Below are 24,244 nucleotides of genomic sequence, written 5' to 3' on the forward strand. Positions count from 1 at the left end.
ATTTTAGTACAGACAATTAGTACTTTGATTAACCGAAACTATATTTTTAATTTAAAAATTCAAACAAAACTAAAGTATATTTTTACAAAGCCCTGGATCCTTCCTAAATACGAAGTTTTATATCTGACTATTTCTGTAAGGGATCATGAGCAAAGGATTCCAAAACTACTGTATAAATATAAAAAAGAAGATGTGGTATGATGCCAATGAGACAGTTCACCACAAGAGACCAAAATGACAAGGAAATTAACGACTATAGGTCATCGTACGGCCTTTAACAATGAGCAAAGCCTATATTGCATAGTCAGCTATTAAAGACCCCAAAATGACCATGTGAAACAATTCAAACAAGAAAACTAACGGCCGTATTTACATAAAAAATAAATAAATCCAAAAATAAATGAACAAAAAACTTAAATGATACACATAAACAAACGACAACCACTGAACTACAGGCTCCTAACTTGGGAAAGGCACATACATACATAATATGTCGGGGTGAATTCCATAGGGTAAACATTTTCTAATTGAAATTAGTAAATAAGTATTTACTGTAAACCTTTTTTAACACTCAGTTATTTTTGTTGTGATCCGAAATGATATGAGACCATAGAAATAATTTTCGTAACTCATGATACGGTAAAAAGAAAAGTTTGAGTCACAATTTTTAATATACAGCTTTTTAGAAATTTAGTGACTGGTGAACATCACCATTCAATATTAATAGTAATAATTTATATCGATAACACCACTATAAAAAAGGAGGAAAACACTAAACTTACTTCAACCTAACATAAAATAAATTCATTTCTTCCTGGCATGCGACAGAACTTTTTTTTAACAAACTGTTATTCCAATGCAATACATTTAAAAGGTTTATATTGTATAGTAGTAAATAAAGTTGTAAAATGAATAATATAATATTCCAGCTTTAAGTGATGTTTTATATAGCTTTTTGTGCCTTAATTGCGATAAAAGTTAAAAGATGTAAGTTTTAACAGAGTAAATATTTATAGCTTTTGACACATACGTTAAACATTTAACCAAAAGAAAAGAAAAAACAATTTAGTTAATAACCAGTTTAGTTAAATATAAAAACTTTGGTTTGTGATGGATTTATCTCTAAAGACCATAGCATTTAGACAACATTGGAATAAACCATTAAGTCGTTATATATATATAACTTGAATAATCTATAATACTAAAATTACGAAGTCTAATTTTTCAGCCGTCATCACGTAAAACGACGAATCAAAGAATTCAACTTTATATATCACTAATATAGTACAAAGGTGTAGATTGAAAATTACACCACTCCAGGCCCTTTTGTTTTGCACGTAATTAATATTGCCAATAATTAAGAAGTTCCGGGTCGAGTCCGATACCGATACCAATAGTATATTCACCTGTTACCTATTACCTAATCTGTACGTTCCGCATCTGACAGGCGCACCACCAAACGGTGTATTCAGGGTTAATATGCTATATACACGGGTCATAATCACAGGGTTTACACTACTAAATTGTCAAATAGCTACCTTTTGTAGTATTTTAATCAGTAAGACTTTCTAAGATAACAAGACTAAAAATGAGGAACAGTTTTCAATTTGTTAGTGGGCATACATGACGTAAAAGAGCGAATCAAAGAATTCATCTTTATTTATAACTAATATAGGACAATGTTGTTGATTAAAAAATACTCCATTCTAGGACCTTTTGTTTCCCAAATAATTAATATTACCAATAATTGATAAGTTCCAGTTCGACGGGTTCAAACAGAAAGATTTGAAACAGAGAAAAACTGTGTATCTTATAATCGGCATGACTTTATCAGATGACAATACTAATACTAAAATAAGGCTTGCGCATAGTTATATACCTTAATTCAGTCACGGACCCGCGATATCACGGGTGTCGGGTGTGTTCTAGTTAGTATGAATAAGCACGGCAACATTAAAAATCAAAACATGAATTACGAATTATTCATGTATACATACAGGAAGTTAAACCGAGCCTAGTAGTACATTGACATTTGAACAATGTGTAAAGAAAGCATGAAGAGGGCGGCAATAAAGACCCACATGTACATTGTATGAAATAAAGATCACAAACGTTTTAGCAGGCTATACTGACCCAAAACAAGATACATTGAAATTATGTAAAATAAAGATAAAAACCGTTTTGGCAGGCAATGCTGACCCAAAACAAGACAGTTGCAATGATATGAAATAAAAATCATAAAATGTTTTGGCAGGCAATTCTGGCCCAAAACAAGACAGATGTAATTATAAGAAATAAAGATCATAAAACGTTTTGGCAGGCAATGCTGGCCCAAAAGAAGACAGTTGTAATTATAGGAAATAAAAATCATAAAATGTTTTGGCAAGCAATGCTGACCCAAAACAAGACAGTTGTAATTATATGAAATAAAGATAATAAACGTGAAAAACTGCCAGCTGGTTTGAGGGTATAATCTTTTATATTTTAGTTAGAAATAAGTGGAGACTTGTATTCATTATTGTAACATTGTGTTTCCTAGGTGTCTTGACTGGTTACTAGTTTGTTATGTCCGTGTTAAGATGGCGCGGAAGTATTTTAATTCCAAAATTTAGGATGCTCTTGTGTGAACCCTACTAAGTCGTCAATGTATCTGGACCAAAAAATAAAGTAACTGAGAGACAAATCAGGTGTAGAAAGATATTCAATGGTTTAACATACAGTGAAAAGTCATCCGCTAATTATGCGATATATAATATTCAAACAAGCAGTGTTATATATTGAGCTGAGAAAGAGGTCATGCTGGACAAATATGTTAAGGGCAAATATCGGGTTTAAGTGTTTTGAGTTACTTTGAATGAGACCGACAATATATATGAAACGCTGGAACTGTCTTATAATGTAAATATGTAATGTATGGTGTCTTTGCTTTTACGTCCTGTCATTTCTCCTTTTTTATAGTGCAGGAGCAATGCATCTCTGTGTTAGGCCAAACGAATTAATTGTGTGATCAAACAATTGTATGATATGTCATTGCTTAACTTTGTTGTATGCAATAGGCATTACATTATGCTGTAACTCCTGTATATGCTGTGAATACCTCAACACTTTATGATCAACCATGCACCTTTACATTCTTTCATATTTTTTGTATGTTGTGTCTATTCTTCCTTTAAATAAGTCTGGTAATACTTGCGTCCTGTCACAAATGTATGTTGTGTCTATTCTTCCTTTAAATATGTCTGGTAATACTTGCGTCCTGTCACAAATGTATGTTGTGTCTATTCTTCCTTTAAATATGTCTGGTAATACTTGCGTCCTGTCACAAATGTGATTGCAATGCTGAATATTCTAAACGTTTTGTTTTGATACATCTTTGTTCTATGAATACCTCATAATGTTAAAATCTAACCGTTTTATGTTGTGTTTATACATATGTAACACCTATTACGTTATGTGGCAGTGCAGATACCTTTTACATTATCTGCAAACGCCTATTATGTTATGTGCATTTGATGGAGTAAAGGAAAATAGTCCCGGAACGGAAACGATCACTGTCCGGAGTTTGCACACAGCTATTACGTTATTTGCAAACACATTGTGCCTGATGTTCATATGATGAAATCATAATCTTTCAGTCAGTTTAATTGAAGTCTGGAGCTGGCATGTCAGTTAACTGCTCGTAGTCTGTTGTTATTTATGTATTATTGTCATTTTGTTTATTTTCTTTGGTTACATCTTCTGACATCAGACTCGGACTTCTCTTGAACTGAATTTAAATGTGCGTATTGTTATGCGTTTACTTTTCTACATTGGTTAGAGGTATAGGGGGAGGGTTGAGATCTCACAAACATGTTTAACCCCGCCGCATTTTTGCGCCTGTCCCAAGTCAGGAGCCTCTGGCCTTTGTTAGTCTTGTATTATTTTAATTTTAGTTTCTTGTGTAAAATTTGGAAATTAGTATGACGTTCATTATCACTGAACTAGTATATATTTGTTTAGGGGCCAGCTGAAAGACGCCTCTGGGTGCGGGAATTTCTCGCTACATTGAAGACCTGTTGGTGACCTTCTGCTGTTGTTTTTTATTTGGTCGGGTTGTTGTCTCTTTGACACATTCCCTATTTCCATTCTCAATTTTACCTATTACGTTCCAGTTAACGCTTTTTTGACACAGATTAAAATAAAAACGCATCAGTGATATACACTTTGAAAATTAAGAAAATTACAAATTTGAGCTTTTACAGCATTTACAAATATACAGACACAATTCTGGAGATGTGTCTCTCTGTGTGTGTGCCTAAATTGGCAACAGTTATAAATGCATATACTGTATTTTCTGTAAACAGTGTATCGGAACATTTTTTGGAAAAAAGAAATCGTGCATATTGCAGATTAAGGTGGTACCCAACACCTTGACTTTGACTCGTTTAATTTGCTTAAAATTTTGACAAAATATTAACGTTGGCCCTTTTAATGAATGAATGAATGAATGAATGAATGAATGAATCTGTATTGCAAAGCATAGACAGGCTATGGCCAAATTAACAACGTATATTACATAATATAAAACATGAATGGATAGCAGAGAACAATTATAGTATATTACAATTAATGACATATAAATTAAGTTATGAGACTATACAAGTTCGAATACTTTTTGGAAAAAAATCTAAAAATTTCAAAACAAAAGAACTACTAGTACATTTTAATCACTTTCTTAGAAAAAATTCTAGGATACATAGCTGTTTACCAAAAACTTAATTTTGATCATTGAGAATCATCTTAATATTTCCTTAAAAATACAATGTGATTAAAACGTTTAGCTGATTTTATAAAGTTGTCTCCCTGTTGTGTTAGGTATCATCGTTAAGTTAACACAGCATATACACACGTATTCATGATTGATATTTCAATATGCATCTTCAGTGTGTAATACATGTATATAATACATAATAAAACGATCATGAATTAATAACATTTGATCTGAAATGAATTACACATAGTTATTTTTCCGGCTTTTGATGTCCTATCCTTAGAAGAAAAGAGTCTGTAATCATTTAAGACAACAGCTGTTGCTGTATATCAGCAACATCATGAAGCAACCAATCAGAATGTATATGTGCCAAGTATTTTTTTAAAGATGTCGTGTATATTAACTGAGAAAGTAATAGCTCATCGCCGTTATTCGGAGCAAAAAGAATGCTACATGTTAAAAACAAAATGCAACCGCATTTCTTTACGGAGCATGTGAACGGAAACAAATTTATGTTCTCTTTCATCACCATCAACCGGGTGATTTCATAGGTCGCCACATCTTGCATACACATTTATTACATACGGATTTGGAAGGCGACGAATTACATTTTTGAATTATAGACTTTTGACGAGGTCAATACGTTAAATATGGACCTGTTCAGATTATAAATCAGTTTAAAATCTTTTATAAAATGCTTAATATGCGTTGTGTTATATTTTCATACTCTGCCCTTCTGTTGTATAGGTATACTTATACTTATATAATATTTGACTAATTGTTTAAATGAAAATATTATATTGCACTGATGCAATTGAATATTTTTGATATTTATATTCTATAAGTTGTATTGCTTACGAATGTATTTATTATGTATAAGATTATTGTTATTATATTGACAGAGAACGCAGATATTTTACCACCACCTCTTATATTTTACTTTTTAAAAATTACAAGGAAGCTTTGGCAAAATTAAGTCCTTCGTTCCCCTCCTACATTTTAATTAAAATGCATATAGAACCAACAAATGTAGCTCCGCCGTTTAAAAAAGTCCTGGTTCCGCAACTGGTCATTGACTGAGAAATCAAAAAGAGCGTTAAATCAATATAGGTCCGTGTGTTTGTTTTCAAGACTTTATCTAATGATATTTTTGCGGGATCAATTTCTCTATTCATTTTTCAAATTTGTAACATAAAGATGTTCTCAAAAAGTATTAAAACATAACAAGGGTTTTATAATTATTTATTTTTTACAAATGCCTTATAGTCCTTACTTTATTTGAATTCATGTTGAGAACTTAAAACGTATCAATGTCATATTGTACATGTAAAAGACTTTTTTTTAAAACTGGCAAATGCTTTTATGATCATGCTTAAGCGGATGAATAAGAGGGTTCCGAAATTCTAACAAAAATATGACGAGTGAACTTTCTTAATTTAAAATTAGTAGCAGGAAAATGACAGAAGAATTTAAGCCTTATCTTTCGCGTAAAGTCTGTCCCAGTTTTCTTTTCGTTATATAGGTGATTTTAAAAAAAATGATTTTGCTTGAATATGTTACGTCGATTTCTAGGCGAACCAGATTACATCAGTTTAAGAGGGATTACGCCTTTTTAGGATAATACGTTTTTTCATGCTTTAACAGCAGCTGATAAATTAAGTTATGAGACTAGTATACAAGTTCGAATACTTTTCGGAAAAAAATCTAAAAATTTCAAAACAAATGATAAAAATATTTAAAAAAAATAGCAATTATAATTAACGGAAACTTTCGTATGCAATTTATTGTTTTTTGAATTAAGATTTCTCAAATGTGCAGCAAATCCCTTTTATGACCATTTTGGCTTAATTGTGTATTTAGCTAAATTTATCAAACCATTCGCGTTCATAACTAAACACCTCGAAGTTAACCGTTAATACCGTATCCCGCAATAATTTTCATTGAATCTAAGATCCTCCGTTCGGAAAATAAGTAAGATGTTTCTCATTATACAACGATATTCGTTGACATGTTGAACAAACATATACATTCATATCAAAACTGTTGAATAATGTGTTGATTATATATAATTATATTGTATACGTAATTTGTTGGAAAACATATAATTTAATTGTAAGAGCTTTAGAAACGAGACGAAAAATAAGGCTTGCGCAATTGTCTACTGTTTCGAAGCGAGTACAAATACTTTTTATATTTCCGACAATGTACATAATTTGTTTTATATTGTTTTTATCCTGCAATTTACATCTGGTATTTGAGCATTAGTTGTTTAAATCTAAATCATTGTCTCTGATTTTTTCAATAATTGAAACGTGGACCGCGAAGAAGACCCCAAAATCAACTGCCCCCTAAAAAGAAATATCCGTATTACCGATTGCCCAAAATGGTAGCGGGTTACAGGAGAATGTATGTACAAATAAAGCAAAAAATATGTTTGTACCTGTTATTTGTATACAATTACTATCTGATTGCAGGATACAGCCGATTTATATAACTGTTACCTGTAAAAAAACAGACAACTGGTGAAAAAATGTGATAGGCAAACAAAATTGTAAGGGTTCCGCGGAACTCAATGGCTCGTCTTCTTTTGCTGTTAATCGTAGGCTCAATAAAAATGAGGAAAAAAAATATTCATCTCAATACTATTTTTCGATTGGAGGATGCTTCTGTCCAAGTTTAATAAACATCCATGACAGTTTATGAATCTAATAAATGTTTTAAAAACATTAACTGCAGACTGTATGTAATGTGAACTGAAAAAAACTAAATCCATTTATAATTTGAATCGAAACAACAGGTACAAAAGTTTAACAACATTTCCTTCTAAATACTAGCTTTTGATCGTAAACAAGCTTTAAATTTGTCTAAGTTTTATACAAATCGAGGATCGTTTAAGAAAGTTTTTAACATTTAAAAAAAATAAACCACAGTGTGAATGTAATGTTTCCTTATGGAACGCAACAGCTGCCTTATGTGGAACATTGATATTTATTTTTTTACACTATGTTGTTTTTTCATTACTTGATGATATTTTGTCTTAACATAATATGGTTTTGACATTGCATAATGATGTTTAGATATAACGCAATACGGAATAGTAATTACTTAATGATATTTCGATATTACACAATATGGTTTTGTATTGAATTGATATAGCTTTGTCATTACTTAATATGATTTTGTCATTTAATCGATGCGGGTTCACTCTTATTTAGTATGGTTAAATCATGAGGCAATCTTGTTTTAACATTACTTGATTTGTATGTGACTTAGCGTAATGTAGTTTTTTTATTCATTACATGGATGTGGTTTTGTTATTTCGTAATGGTGATTTGCCAATTCTTTATATGGCTTAAGCATTATGTAATGATGTTTCAAATTTGACGATTTTACACTACATAATGTGTTTGTTTCAGTCTTGGATGTGGTCCATTCATTCTTTGATGCAGTTATGACATTATTTGATGAGGTAACACCACGTGACCATTTGGGGGAAAATGTTCTATTTGTAAACAGACTTCCATAAATGTCGTTTGCTTAATGTGCTTTCTCAGTTATGTCCTGCCATGGCTTTGTTTGAATTTGTTTGTTAGCTTAAATTGTTGGTCATGAATGTTTGTCTCTAATATTTAGTTAACTGTGCATTTGTATTCAGATATCGCAGATCAAATTTATTCGTTCATTGTGTAATCATACGTTTTTTGATTGAGTTAAGTCTGCCAATTGATATTTTATCGTGTGTTTTTCTATGTTGTGATGTTATGCTATTGTTTCAGGAAAAAAAAAGGGAAAAGGTTTGGATCCATTAAAACATTTTATCCCGCTGCAAATGTTTGCACCTGTCCTAAGTCAGGAATCTGATGTACAGTAGTTGTCGTTTGTTTATGTAATATATGCGTGTTTTTCGTTTCTCGTTTTGTTTATATAGATTAGACCGTTGGTTTTCCCGTTTGAATGGTTTTACACTAGTAATTTTGGGGCCCTTTATAGCTTGGTGTTCGGTGTGAGCCAAGGCTCCGTGTTGAAGGCCGCACTTTAACCTATAATGGTTTACTTTTTAAATAGTTTTACTTGGATGGAGAGTTGTCTCATTGGCACTCACACCACATCTCCCTATATCTATTTGTACGCGTATCGTTATTCATTGAGTTAAAATTAAAATCACAGTTCTAGTTTTTGTTCAGAGTTATGAAAAAGAGGAAAGAAAGACAAAATAAATAAATAAAAAAAAACACTTAAAACTTTACAGTATTTTGGACATAAGGGGGATATCCTAATATACAACTACATACAAAATACCATGGACTTACAATAAGTCTTTCCCTTTAAACAAACATAAACTTGTAAACTATGTAAAATTTTCAATGTCAATAAACCATGAAGAGGGGGTGGGCTTTATAACCTCCATAGAAATATGACTTGCAAATGCCAATAAATTTTCAAAGTTAATAGACAATTACTGAGGGGACAGGACCAAATATTATCTATGGAAATGAGATGTTCCAATACTTATACAATTGCATAAAACATATCATTAAACCACCACTTGGGGTTCAACATAAACTAGACCTAATCACAAACTAATACATTGCGAAGCCAACGCCGACGCCGTAAAAATAAAATGTATACGTATTGAAAAGCTTTAAAAAAGTGTGAATATCAAATATGATATGACGTGCTGCAGTTCTTAATTATGTTTTGTCTGATGTACTCTGCATTTCTTGTTTTGCGCCTACATTTTCAGCATTTGGGGATTAAGGTTAGAGTGCAAAAACAAACAAAAAAAGAAATGAAATTTTCCTAGTTATAAAGGAGCAGAACTGTAGTACAGCAGGTGACTTTTTGCGTTTTATAGTTTCTTACCTTTGTGTATGACCTTTATCAACTTAAGTAGAGGCAAAGATGAATTAGAGTGCAGCAAAATAAAATGAAAAGATGGAAGGACAGACGGTAAAACGGACGATCAAGGGTACATGTATAATGCCCCATACGCCTATCGGCAGGGCATAAAACAAATCCCCCGTCTTTGGTCCTTTCTATAACACCATAATAATAGAAAACAAGTCACATTTTGAGATCTTAGACTACACTGAATACTTTGAAAACACATTAAACTTTGTAAAGAAAATGGCAATTCAAAATAAGTTTTATAAGAATGCATTTTTCAAAGGAGTAGGTCCGGTAAGACCCCTTTTTGGCCCCAAAATATAACAATTTTACAAAATTGTTTAAATGTAAACTTTCAGTTATTTATTGGACAGTTGAATCCTTCTGCTACATTAATATGGGCTGTTTTTGACAATACAATGCACATATATCGGGTTGTAGCACCATTTAGTCATGCTAAATTACTGAAATCTTTAAAATTCTATCATTTTAGATAAATTTTAGACGGTTTCCGTGTAAAAAGAAAGTGGCCGCATTCGTGTTCATCCTTAATATTGAAATGTTAGGTGTATTTTATGATAATACATAACATATATAAAGGTTGTGGATGAACACGGATGCGGCCACTTTGAATCGGATCGTTTTTAATGACTAAATCAGTTAAAATCTTTCACAAAAACTAATTGAATCAAGTGAAATAGACACTTAAGTGTTTAAAAAGTGGTCAAAACCTTTCGTCAGATGAAACTGAAATTTGAGGCCAAAATGAGTGCTTACCGGACCTACTCCTTTTGACCCGTTAGTGGTAATAATCCATATAATAAAATTTAATACAAACAAATCGACTCCTTCAACGTTTTGACATAAAAACCAAGTGACTATAGATGAAGAAAACAGCGCCATACCATCATACATACCAAAATTATATTGCATTCATATACAAATGATTCCAACAGTTGCTTAATTGAACAACATACATCATTAAGAAATTCTTAATAAACATTCCTTTTATGATATTGGAACCCTTGGGCTTAGTTCAGTTTGAAAAAAAGCAACAGATAAGATTAATATGAATTATAATTCTCACGTTGAAAAACTATGTTCATATATACTGAGAAAAGTATTCACATGCAGAACTACATTTGTACATTCATATGTAGAATAAGTCTGTGCATATATAGAAAAAAAGTATATGCATAAGAGCTAAAGTTGTTAATGTTTGTGTCATTTTGTTATTTTGTGGATAGTTATCTCTTGGCAATCATACCACATCTTCTTTTTTATATATAAATGAGGTTAACTATGTGCAAATAGACATATAAAAAATGCACATATATGTGCATCTATAGAAAAGTATGTGCATATAAGGTAAACGATGTGCATATGTAGGAAATGTATGTGCATATTTATATAAAAAGTAAGTGAATATAAAGTAAACTGTGTTCATATATATGCAAAGTATGTGTAAACATAGAAAAAAACATGTGCAGACATTGAAAAGTATGTGCATTCATGTATATAAACATATGTTTGGATTCGGCAGCTACGGCGTTCCATAAAGTAGTCTCTTTAGCAAAACAGCGCATGTCTATAAGAATACGTGCAACTTGTGCGCACAAGTTGCACAACTCGTGCGCACAAGATAGTAACTTGTGCGCGCAAGTTAGTTACTTGTGCGCGCAAGTTGGTAACTTGTGCGCACAAGTTGAATTTTTTTTTGCATGGCACTCCAGGGCTTCCGTACTTTTCGATACTGTAACAGTTTATTTTTTTTACTGAAGTATACAAATTTATTACCATGCTTAATGAAGTAAACCAAACTATCTTAGCATGTTAAATAATTATTAAATAAGAATAACAAACGGTTCATTTATTGCCCATAGCCACAGTTTCAGATTTTTTCATTGTAATCAGAATGTAAGCAAAAAGTAATCAGGATTACAGGGTATTTTGAAAAGTAATTGATTAACTAAATAACATGTAATCAGATTTTTGAAAATTTTTAATCAATTACAGCTGATTAACGATTACAATTCCAATTACCCAAAGTCTGCTCCCAAGTTCTTCATAAATCATAAATTTGGAGTCGAGTTTTTTAAAAGTTTTAAAATGTGCTTACAGAATTTCAAATGCACTCGCTTTAATCAAAATTTTCGTATCCACAAATTTCAGCCCTACAAAGAAGAATGGGTACTACAGCTTTATCAAACATATCTATCTGGCATTCAATCGATAAGTGATTCAATCTGCTCTCCTTGATAACACTATGTATAGCTTTAGTTACTTGGTATCATACATATTTCCTAGTTTCGAAAAAAGATGCATTTCTAAAGAAAATAACACCAAGGTATTTATGATATCTAACTATCTCTATTTCTTCATTTTCAATATACAATTTCAAATTGTTGGATATTCTTCCTCTTGTAAAAACCATCACTTTGGTTTTGCTAACATTCAATTTGATTCTTATTTTCCAATTAATTTACAATACTGTGAAAAATTATTGAAAAGTATCTGTAAATCTGAACTTGATTCGCCAAGTAAAATAGTATCATCGGCATATAATAATACAAACATTTTAGGTATATATTAAGTTCATTTTCAATAAAACATGTTACAGATTGTACACCACTTACATGTATATTAACATTTTCTTAATACTGGTGTAAATCGTTCAAATATAGAAGGAATAACAGAAAAGAAAGATTTCCCCTTGTCTAACACCAATTTCACTAGCAAATATGCCAGATAAATTATTATTTTGGACTATAATACGTGATTTAACATCATCATACATATTTTTAACAACTCTAAGAAACTTTCCTTTAATATTATTCAAAGGGAGTTTATATAAAAAATGAATTACTGTGTACAAAATCAAACGTCTTTTCAAAATCGCAAAAAGGCTTTTTCTTTTAAACACAGAGAAGTTCAAAAAGTACATATAAAGAAACAAATATAATCTGTCTATAATTTGTTGGATCTAATTTACACCCCTTGTTCTTAAATATCTGTATGGGTACGTCGTAGCTACCAATTCTGGCTTTTATACAACGGGAGTGAAGGCGCCGTCGATTTATTGACGTTTCGCGAGAGCAGATTTAAAGCTCTCTACACTAGTTGCGCGAACAAAAGTGTCTTCTAGATGGTTCCAATTTACTATTGTGGACGCAAAAAATGAATTTGTATGTTGCGGTGTTTTACTAGTAGGAATGTCAAAACACCTGGTATTGTTCCTCACTTGTTTTTCAACAATGGTTGTGGCTTGAAAGTTGTCAAACTTTTTAGCTGTGATGTTTCGTCTTGGTCTTGCTGATTTGAGGAAGTCGTCTGGATCAATAGCAGGTACCAGCCCCTCAACCACCTTGTACATAAATATAAGCTTTTGGCTCGTGCGTCTCAATTGTAGTTCCTGTAGTTCTAATTTGGTAAGAATGTTTGTTATGCAGCCATCTTCTCTAGTTCTGTAATCGCCTGTTATAAAGCGTGCTGCTTGTCTTTGTATTCTTTCTAGCTTGTTTGAGTCTGCAATATTGTAGGGGTCCCATACTGTTGCTGCATATTCCATTGTAGATCTTACTCAGGAACTGTAAGCAGTTTTCTATATTCCTGTGGGCAGTATCGTAAATTTCTTCTGAGGAAGCCTAGGGTTGAGTTAGCCTTTTTGGCAACGTTTGTAATATGCGTGCTCCACTTCAGGTCTTCTGATATCTGCACTCCTAGGTATGGGTTGCTCTGAACTTGTTGGAGTATGTGGCCGTTGAGTGTATAGAATCTTTGGCTTTTGTTCTTTATGCTTAGTATGTAGCATTTCTTTGCGTTAAATCGCATACCCCATTTATTTGCCCAATCTTCTAGGCTAGCTAGGTCTTCTTGTAGTAGTTTGTGATCTTTCTCTGTTTTGATGGTTCTGTATAATAGACAGTCATCGGAGAACAGCCGTACTGATGATTTGACAGTGTCCGGGAGGTCATTTATATTACATAGGAAAAGTAATGGTCCTAGAACTGTTCCCTGTGGAACACCTGAGTCCACTTTGACTTCTTCCGACTGTTCTCCCTCTACTACTACTTTCAACTTTCTCTGTGTCAGAAACATATTAAGCCAGTTGTTTAGTTGTCCTCGAATTCCGTATTCTCCCATTTTTGATAATAATTTGTTGTGTGGTACTGTATCAAAGGCTTTTGAAAAGTCCCAGATTGCGATATCAGTTTGTAGTCCGGCGTCAAATGCTTTCATGAAGTCATGTAAGGTGACTAATAGTTGTGTTTCACATGAGTAGCCAGATCGGAATCCATAGTTGAGTGATGTTAAGACTCTGTGCTTTTCAAGATGTTTGAGGATGTCCTTGCATATGATATGTTCTAATAGTTTGCAAGGTACCGATGTTAATGAGACTGGTCTATAGTTTTCTGCAGCGCGATTATCTCCTTTTTTGAATACACACGAGAAGTTTGCGTTTAACCAGTCTTCGGGTAGTATTCCAGTGTCTATTGATGTTTGGAAGATGGCAGTAAGTCCTGGTGCTATTTCTGTAGCACATTATTTAAGTATTTTGTTTGGTATACCATCTGGTCCATATGCTTTCGATGGGTTTACATCTTTGAATAGTTTTTTCTAGTTCTTTTGTGGTATTGAGTAGATTGGGTATTGTTTCCAGTATGTATTTTGTTGTTTTTGGAATTGATGTTGATTTGTCAATTGTGAATACGGATCTAAATTGTTTGATTAAAATTTCTGCCTTTCCTTTGCTGTCGCTGACTAATTTCCCCTTTCTTTTAAAGGTGATACACCAATATTGTCTGTTTTCCTAGATTTGATATACTTCCAGAATGGCTTTGTATTGTTTGTTTCTAGGCCTTTGATAATAGTATCATTGATGTATGTGTATTCTGCTTTCCTGACTTGCCGCTTTACTTCTTTTTGGAACTGTCTATAGTTATACCACTTTTTAGTTTTCTTAGCTTGTTGGTATAGCCGCTGTTTCTTTTTAAAGAGTTTCCCAATTTTGTGGTTTATCCAGGGCAATTTGTTCTTAGAGCGGATTTCTTTTGATGGGATGTGTTTGTCCATACTTTGAAAGAGTTCTTTCTTAAAGGTGTCGCTCATTTCTTGTACGTCCTGCATGGGTCGGAGTTTTGCTGATGTTATTGAAGTCTCCTCTTTAATAGTGTTCCAGTTAGCCTTTGAGTATATATAGCACTTCCTGGGTTTGCTACGTTGGTAATAAGGTTTGGTGTCACAGTCTGAATCATTTCGTGGTCTGATATGCCAGGTGTGTTTTTGGATGTTTTGACAAGTGATGGGTTTGTGGTTAATACTATGTCAAGGAGGTTGTCTTCTCTTGTTGGTTGTTCATGGATTTGAGTGAGTTGGAATGATGATGTTATTTCCATGAGTTTGGTTTGTATCTCCTATCACTTGAGTTATTTGGTACTGACATTGATTCCCAGTTAATGTCAGGGCAGTTAAAATCTCCAGTTAGCATGATGTTGGTGTTTCAATTTGCTATCATTTGTAAAGATTTTTCTAGTTCATCTAGGCATTTCATGTTTCTGTGTGGCATATAGAATAACCCAATAAACAGTTCTTTTTTTGCCTTTAATGTGTATTTTTACCCATTCTATCTCACAATTGGTGACTAGACTAGAATGTTCAACTGATATGATATCTTTATGAATCAAGATACTGACTTCAATTAGACAGGCTTTCAGCAATATACCCGTACCGTCACACCAAATCACAATACGGCCTTCCACAATGAACAAAGCTCATACCGCATAGTCAGGTATAATAGGACACTAATTGACAAATGTTTTTACAAACAAATAAACTTTTTTGTCTCTTTATTCATCAAGCTAGCGAACCTTACAATAGTAAAAAGGTCCATATAACTTCCTAAAAAAATTAAAAAAATTCTTTAAAAAAATTCCCAATCCTCATGATCACTCGTTTTGCTAATATAATCTGTTTTTGAATTCACTACATCAGCGAGGAATCAGTTGTAATTCAATGAATATATTGTGCTCTTTACAAATATAAAATATAGATGAAACAAAGATTTTGCTTGAACTAGACGTACACAGTTTTTATTATCAGTAAACCATTTAAAACTTTTACCCATAGTTAAAGTACTAAACGACAATTATGCCTGTTTAATGTTTTTATCTTTCTCCAAGTAAGACTTTTACATCTTTCAAATTCGTTCCACATTTTGTGAAAAATCTTATTCACTAATTCTACATTATAAACCCCACAGGCTACATCACAAGCACATGTAATGCTTTGCAGTCCTGCCTTTTACGCCTGTAAAGTTATGCCGACTTGCAGAAAAATCTACTTTTTTTTAAAGAAAATAAACTTGTGACATAAATTCGACATGCTTGTCATAACTGCTTTCATAGCTTAGAACATAAAAATAAAACATAAATCTATAGATAGTTACCTATAGATGTACTTAGCATTGACAGTAACTGTGTCGCGATCATTGCTATTTTGATGGCTGGTAACTGGATGCAGAAGCTGTGGCTGTATTGAAGTTGAGTGGACAGTTTATTCTCTAGTGACCATACTGTTTACAGTAGTAGCATATTTCCATGGAGTACGGCTCTTGCCGTGCGGTATTGGTATGAAAGGGCTGTTGATAGCGACTGAAATCGTAAGCTGGAGGAGCAGCAGAGGCAGTAGCGATAGGTTCAACTGCTGGAGTTGGACACCATATACATATACGGCTGAGGGCGGATCTTTTTCTCCTTGATAGTTTTAGGGGTCCTAGTCTCAGCCTGAAGAATCTTTTTCTCGTCTTCATCATTGTCAGAAATATCATTACTATCGTATTATTCAACAGTAACCCTCCCCAGTAGAGTTATCAGCAATCCTGATGAGTTTACTTTTTTCTTTGAGTTTACTTACCAAATCACTGGTAATAGACGAAATTGTCTTGTTCTGAGGGAATATCGGACTTTAAATCAACGAGTTTCTTATCTAAATAATTATCTTTGAAAAGTCCAAAAGTGTTAACTAAGTCACGGTTTTGTTAACTTGCTTGTGAATTTGAAACGTAAAGGCTTTCGGACTGACTTTGCATGGAATCTCTTAACAATTGGTCTTTTCAGACTTTTAGACTTTTAAATTTGTAGTTATTGGTGAGGCAATTTTTTGGAAAAATTATTACTTACATTTGAATTCTTTTTTTCTTTCGGTCTCAATCAATATTGTCATTTTATTCGGGGTTGCATTCCAAATTTACTTTCCTGACAAATGCAGACATTGGATTACTTACTAGACCATTTAGAATGAGGTGGAGTTATTCTAACCCTTCTTGTGAAATAAATGAGTTTTGTATGCCTTCATGCAAGTAGAATGTTAGTCAAAGCACTTTCGTTATGGTTTCACTCGGGCAGATTTTGATAGAATGTCGGTAGGGGCTGTTACTGTAGAATGAAAATCAATGCTGTTTGTTTCTGTAGTATTTAGAAAAACCCCATTAGCAGGTTTGTTATAGTCCAGTTGATTCGTGCATATTTTCGAAAGAATTGTGGGTTTGAGATAAAAGCATGAAACTTTGCACAAGGATAAATATGTATATGGTGGTCAATTAAGGCTATGGACTCACTTTGAAAAATTCAAAATGGCGGAAATTTTCAAAATGGCGGACAGATGCTTTTTGACACAATGCTAACACTACTAGTTTTTATCTAAAAATAAACAGCTTCAAGACTACAGTACCTCAAATGACAAAATAAATCTTATGTTTCATACTTTTAAACTATTTTGCAATCAAAGGAAACATATGAGAACATAGGATGAGTCAAATTTGGTGATTTTAATATTCTATGGCGGCCATCTTGAAAAAAAACCCGCCATTTTGAAATTTTAAGGTCGGTCGATAGCTAATATTGTTTAGAATACCCATCTCACTACCATGCCGAATTTGATGCTTTTATCATCAAACACACAATTATTTCACCTATCAGCCGGACTATTAGACTTTATCAACTTTTACTATCTTCATTCGAATTGGAATTTCTATTTTGTAAATTATTACAGCAAATGTTGCTTTGACGTGTCTTATACTTATCGGCAACTATATTGTGACTTACATTCCGAAACCTTATAATTACCGAAACTTTAAAAGTTTTTCCTTGAAATTGATATTATTGACTTTATATTGATTTGGAAAACAAACACATCCTTTTAGTCTGAAATGAACTATTGTCGTTTCGATCTTTAAACCATGTTGACCTTTATCTTGTATTTGATGCGGTTGAGATAATGTCGGTTTCAATAGGATTGACATAGGTGGCCTCTTGTATGCAAATTTCTTACTCCGGCCATCGGGATGATCTTACACTGACACACCGCGTCCTTGTGTAAGATAACTATTAATTTATAACTTTTTATCGTGTCACTGAACGATTTTAGTCCTTTGATTCTGGGCGTTGGTGGAGGCAAATTTTGCACGCTTTGCGTGTATGTGTATACAATTTTGTGTTGTTGGCCTAATCTGTAATGTAGAATTGTATTGCTTGGTTATAATTTGTACTAGTAACGCAGAATACTAATGTATCTCAAAAGGTTATTGTCATCATAGTAGATTTCCGCCAAAAGTGGGTAGATCGAGTTTCGGCAATTTGTTGTCATTATTGGACATGTTTGATTGCCTTACGCTCGTTTGTTCTGAGTTAAAATTTATCTGATTCGAATGCCTATGTACGCTGGGGTAAGTGTATATGGAATCTGGTGCTTGAGTGTTTTAAAAATGCGGATTGATTTTTTTGACCGACTTATTTATTTCGTGATACCAATCTGTATCTGTAACTCTTATTTATCAACTTCTTCAATTTCGTCGTCGATGTCATCTTCTTGTTCAATAATTTAAGTTGTTTTCTCATTAAGATCGGATAATGTCTTTTACCTGTTTTGATAAGCTCCATGATGGATTTTAGGTTAACATCATCTTTTTGCAGTTCTTCTGTCGGGTCTCCTTTTTACAGTACTTTAAGGTTGTAACCTCCGAAAAAGAATTCATTTGTCCCTGCACTGATTTCGTACCTTTTATTTAAGATTGCCGTAAGAATGAACGGTAGACACGTAAGAAATTTTAACAGCAAATTTGAACCATATCAATTCCCAGAAGGTTCTAATCCCCAAATGTATATTTCCGTGCGCCTTGCTTCAAATTATTATCTTTCAATTGTGCCATGTTCTGTGGAGACATTTGCCGTACAGAACTGTTCAATTGCTTCGGGAATTGTTGGCGTTCAAAGTTAATACTAGTACAAAAAAAAAAATGTATACACCCTATACTCTTTCAATAAGCCTCACTAGCACCGTACAGCAAAGTTCGCCACCGGACATGACTCAAATGAAAGGTAATAACTTGGAAAAGGACACACTGAAATGATTTTGTGGGAGGAAGGCCTATTCAGAAGTTGTTGGCGTTCAAAGTTGCTATTAAGAGAACAAAAAATACGTATACACCCTACATTCTTTCGGCAACCCTCGCTAGCCCCGTACGGCAAAGTTCGCCACCGGGCATGGCTCAAATGAAAGGTAATAACCTAGGGAAGTCCACACTGGAGTTCAGTCCATTCGAAAATTCGAAAATTGTTGCGCAGTGATGTTTAGGCAATTTAGAAGAGTTTTTGTCAGGGGTAGGTAACTCCGTAATTACCTCATTATATATTCATCAAAGGCGGATTCAGTAAGCAGCGTCTATTGATAAAATTGTTGAATACAAATTGCGTTCATGCATGTGGATAGAAAAATAGTATTTTTTATGATGTTGATTGATTATTAAAACACTATTACGGCATTTTTGTGCTGAAACTATATTATAAATGGTTGCAATAGATTTTTTTTTATTGCCGGGATCAGACCCCGCCTACTTTGGAGATTTCAAACAGGAAAGTTGAACATGTGAAGCAGTTAAAATGAAGTTTTTTTTAAATTTACTGATTGCTGTTTATTTGATTTCAGTCGAGGACATGTCATTAAGAATGTATTTTTTGCATTTCTAAGACGTGAACAATTTGGTTAAAAGACAATTCCAGGGTTTACCGTTATTTCTGTAGTGGATTGACCTGGATAAAGGACAGAAATTCGAACTGCCCCTAGCAATTGAAATAAGGGTGTTTTGAACAGGGATAGACCTCTTAACGTACAGAAAGTGTTACACTTTTTTACATGAGGCAATATATTGGATGTTTCCATTCAGCCATACTGAGAATTCATACATCCACATCCCAGCAAAATATGCTCTATAGCATGTGTTTCGCCATAAAATGCCGTCTTTTTTGTGATGCAAAATATGTTAGTATCATTATCTTCGCTGGATAAATGACACATTAGTTGAATGTAATTAAGATCTTGAACTAGAATCTTTCGAGAGCCGATCATTTGTATCTACTGTGGTTTTGAAATCATGTAAAATATTTTTTTTGGCGAAACCCAAAGTTGCCGAATGTTAAGTGTTATCAGCAACTGTAATAAAAGAGCAACTGTAATAAAAGAGCAAAAGGTATGATAATCCAGGTTTCTGCAAACGTGGTCGAAGTGCTACAACCAGCTTGTATGCCAACCAATGCATTTCGCTAAAAAGTCAATTACTGCGTTACAGTACTGCCATCAAAACATTTTGACAAATAGTAAATAATTGTCGAGTTTGAAATTCTTGATTAAGAATAAAATCGCTCCGGTGTTCAAAGCTTTCACTTTTTTTTTAACATTGCATTCTTTAAAATATGTTCAGGCATTTTGTAAATTATTTATAATAACTGAATCTTGCAGTCATTTAAGAAACTGCATAAATTAAGAAAATGCCGGTAATATATTCAAGGCTCAATGCCACAAAACACAAGTATTCTATGGCTTGAAGGTTTGAAGCATTGATTTATTTAAGAATACAATCTAAACATAACAGCAACATGAAAAGGCAAGTGTGACACACAACAATATAGTCCTGATCACATTATCTTCACTAGAAGCGGGATCAACAGCCTGCTCACTTTACAACAGACAATTTTAAACTATTAGAAACAATACACAACTATAGGAATGAAAAAGAAAGTTAAATTCATGCGGTAAACTTATAGTTGGTGCGCATCTATTGAATTGCATAATTCAATTAAAATAGTTACAATCGTGTGAAAGACAGGTCATTTAAATCAAAATTGTTTTACAAACAAAAAAAGGTCAACCACACCTAAGCAGCAATCAAATTAGCTTAGCGTCACGGTTGATTTCACCTGTGCACATATAACTACGCATAACGGTATTTGTTATGCCTTGTAACGAACTATATTGATGTTTTTGTCTCAGATTCCACCGAACATAAATCACATCTTTTCTAAACAAGGCTCAATGACAAAAAAAGTAATTTCGATGGAATGTAGGTTTGCAGAATTCAGTCGAGACATTTCAGATGGCAGGGTGTTAAGAAACTGGAAGTCTTTTCGCAATTCTGTCGTTCACATATCCGTCGCTAGCATTTTCGGATCGCCAAGGAACATGAATTTTGAAAAGGCTGTATGAAAGTAATTTGCGGCATGAGTAGCGCCCCAGAATCGTAAACTATGCAAACAAAATTGCTATCAGTATAAATCTATTGCGTTTATAGATCATAGAAGATGTTCTCTAGCCGAAATAAAAAAGGTATTTTTGATCAACTCAATCCCATAGTCATTCTTTTTGACTGTAAAGAACAAAAGCGTATTCAGTTAATTTAATCCTAAGTCTTGTCAAGTAACAATAATGTTAATTTAAAAAAAACACAGGACAAGACGACACATCTGTATTTGCTATCATACATGTAACTATACTGCATTGTGTGTAAGTATCGGTCTAGATATTGTATACTATATATTACTCAAAGTGGGTTTTGTGAAAACTGATATCACTCATTCCTATAGGCGAGAGTATCTAAAACATAAAGCATAATCCATAATAACATACAAAGTAAACTATAGTCGGACAGGTTATATAAAAAGTAAAATCACAAAAATACTGAACTCAGAGGAAAATCAATTTGGAAAGTCCATAATGTGTTATCATGATACATGTTTAATTGTTTAAAAATCATACCGGCTGTGATAGGTTCTTTCTTTTGAAGAGTTTTTGCCTTAATTCATTTTCCTTTTGAGACAATGTTTGACAGTGAACTGCAAAAAGAGTTTGGATATAAAAACATTCTCGTTAGCTCTAAATATATACAGATAGAAATGCAAAAAATAATATAGTACTTTCTTTATAAGTTTCAACGTACTACAAAAACACGTAGGACGCTTGGATTTAGCTGAATGCCACAAAACGTACTAAAAAAATTGGAGTCCGGCGGAATAACTTTGCAATTATTTACGATACATCTCTATGAAATATTCAACAACTTAAGTTTTTTTAACCATACGGATATTAAATCAATCGTTCACAAATAAACACATCCCAACCCAATCCCCATTTTTATGGCTGACACATTATTGGTGCACTTTCACGAACTGCATTAAATTATTCAATAAATTTCCGTTCTAACAGAATACTATTTACTATGAAATATCTGCAATTGTAGGCAACGGATGCGGGACAAGCGTAATAAGAAATGACCCCCAAATACTCGCAAATCGAATGCTCTCAGAAACGTGTACTATATTCTATTAATATGTCTTGTGAGCTCGAACATTTGTCTGATTATGTTTTGTTTGTTCTGATGGAGAAAGAATATTGATCATCATTAAACTCATTTACCTGTTTTCGGGAGAAAAAAAATAATACATTTTGGTCTCCTCTTAAATAAACAAAAAAATAATGTTAAGCATAGCTGACATTCATCATTTTGTGAAATTGAGTGTGGTTAGTATTTTAACAATGAACAACAGTATACCAACGTGAGTCTAAATCAATTATGTATTATCAATGAGTATTTTAAAGTGTTGAAGAATCAGGAATTATTTTTTTTACTTATAATTTTAACTATCAACTATTTTTATATTTAAAGATTATAAAAATTACCAGTGAGTATTATAGGACCTTTATAATTTAACTTATATAAAAAATTACAGTACGTTACAATAATATAATTTTCTGTTTGTTTCAGGTATTGTAAGAAACAAGCATATCAACGATTCGAATTTCATCATGGAACGAAAACATTGGTGTTCATTTTGTCTTATCCCTTTTAACAACGAATTGAGATTAAGCGATCATCTATTAAAAATCCATCCAAAACAACCACTAGTTTTCTGTCGTTTGTGTATGTTAACATTTGTAAATTGTAGTCAACTAGAATATCATGTGAGATATAAGCATTCAGATTTATTCATCAACAAGTTTGTTGAAAATAACGAAAACATTTGTAGAAAAAAAATAATAGAATTGGAAACTGAAATAGAATCTGATTCCAAATTGACAGACAGTTCCGAGGAAGAAAACAGTATAACAAAAAGCGAAGAAGGCGATTTTTTTGAGAAAACTAATGACATGGTGGGTACAGATTCTGAAAGTGTGGAAGAGCCCGTTGAAAACAATTCGAGTTACATGAAATACATCTCAGCACAAAATGTGTGTTCTTCTGACGACGAAAATCCTGCAAGTGAATTGGATTTGAAAGGAGTCAATACCAATCAAATGAATAATTCACACGATCAATATTTCAATGTAATAAATTGTGATGTGTCATGTCCTGTCAGACTAGAATGGGAAAAAACTAGAAGACATGACGCCAGTTTCACAAGAAACATTCATAATTTAGAAGATACTTTATCTACTTCCAAACGACTTTTAAATCTACAGCACATGAAGTCGGCGTTTCTTACTTCAGATAACATTGTTTATACTCAACGACCTAGTTTTAAATCTAATGATGAAGACGAAGGCCAAGAATACCTAAGGTTTGTAGTAAATTAAGCCATTGAAATACATTAAAGTTGATTACACAATGTCATCTCTGCCTTAAACTATGAATGCTTTGGACACATACAAGTTCGATACGTATATATAACATTTTAATTTATAATGAATGGTGTCACTGGTACAAATTACAAAATCTGCTTACACTTCCAGAACACCTTTGAACAACCCAATGTTTTGTAAGGGTCTATGTTGCATAGTTTTTAGCTCACCTGTCCCGAAGGGCTAAGTGAGCTTTTCTCACCACTTGGCGTCCGTCGTCCGTCGTCCGTCGTCCGTCGTCCGTCGTCGTCGTCGTCCGTCGTCGTCGTCGTCCGTCGTCGTCGTCGTCGTCCGTCGTCGTCGTCGTCGTCCGTCGTCGTCGTCGTCGTCGTCCGTCGTCGTCGCCGTCCGTCGTCGTCCGTCGTCGTCGCCGTCCGTCGTCGTCCGTCGTCGTCGCCGTCCGTCGTCGTCCGTCGTCGTCGTCGTCCGTCGTCGTCGTCGTCCGTCGTCGTCGTCGTCGTCGTCCGTCGTCGTCCGTCGTCGTCCGTCGTCGTCCGTCGTCGTCGTCCGTCGTCGTCCGTCGTCGTCGTCGTCCGTCGTCGTCCGTCGTCGTCGTCGTCCGTAGTCGTCCGTCGTCGTCCGTCGTCGTCGTCGTTAACTTTCTACATTTTGAACTTCTTCTAGAGAACCACTGAATGGAATGAAACCAAACATGGCATGAAT

At 33.5% G+C, this 24,244-nt stretch overlaps 1 protein-coding gene across 3 annotated transcripts in view; it reads left to right on the plus strand.

The window, feature by feature from the left end:
- Positions 1-24,244, plus strand: part of LOC139528498 (uncharacterized) — a 403,824-nt gene that overhangs the window by 308,705 nt on the left and 70,875 nt on the right. For all 3 annotated transcript variants that reach the window (XM_071324531.1, XM_071324516.1, XM_071324524.1), the window contains exon 2: positions 22,728-23,520. In XM_071324531.1, coding sequence (XP_071180632.1) covers positions 22,769-23,520 — 752 coding nt within the window. In that variant the 5' untranslated portion in view covers positions 22,728-22,768. The remainder of the gene's footprint in view (positions 1-22,727; positions 23,521-24,244) is intronic.

Source organism: Mytilus edulis, chromosome 1 (assembly GCF_963676685.1).
Source record: "Mytilus edulis chromosome 1, xbMytEdul2.2, whole genome shotgun sequence".
Taxonomy (NCBI): domain Eukaryota; kingdom Metazoa; phylum Mollusca; class Bivalvia; order Mytilida; family Mytilidae; genus Mytilus; species Mytilus edulis.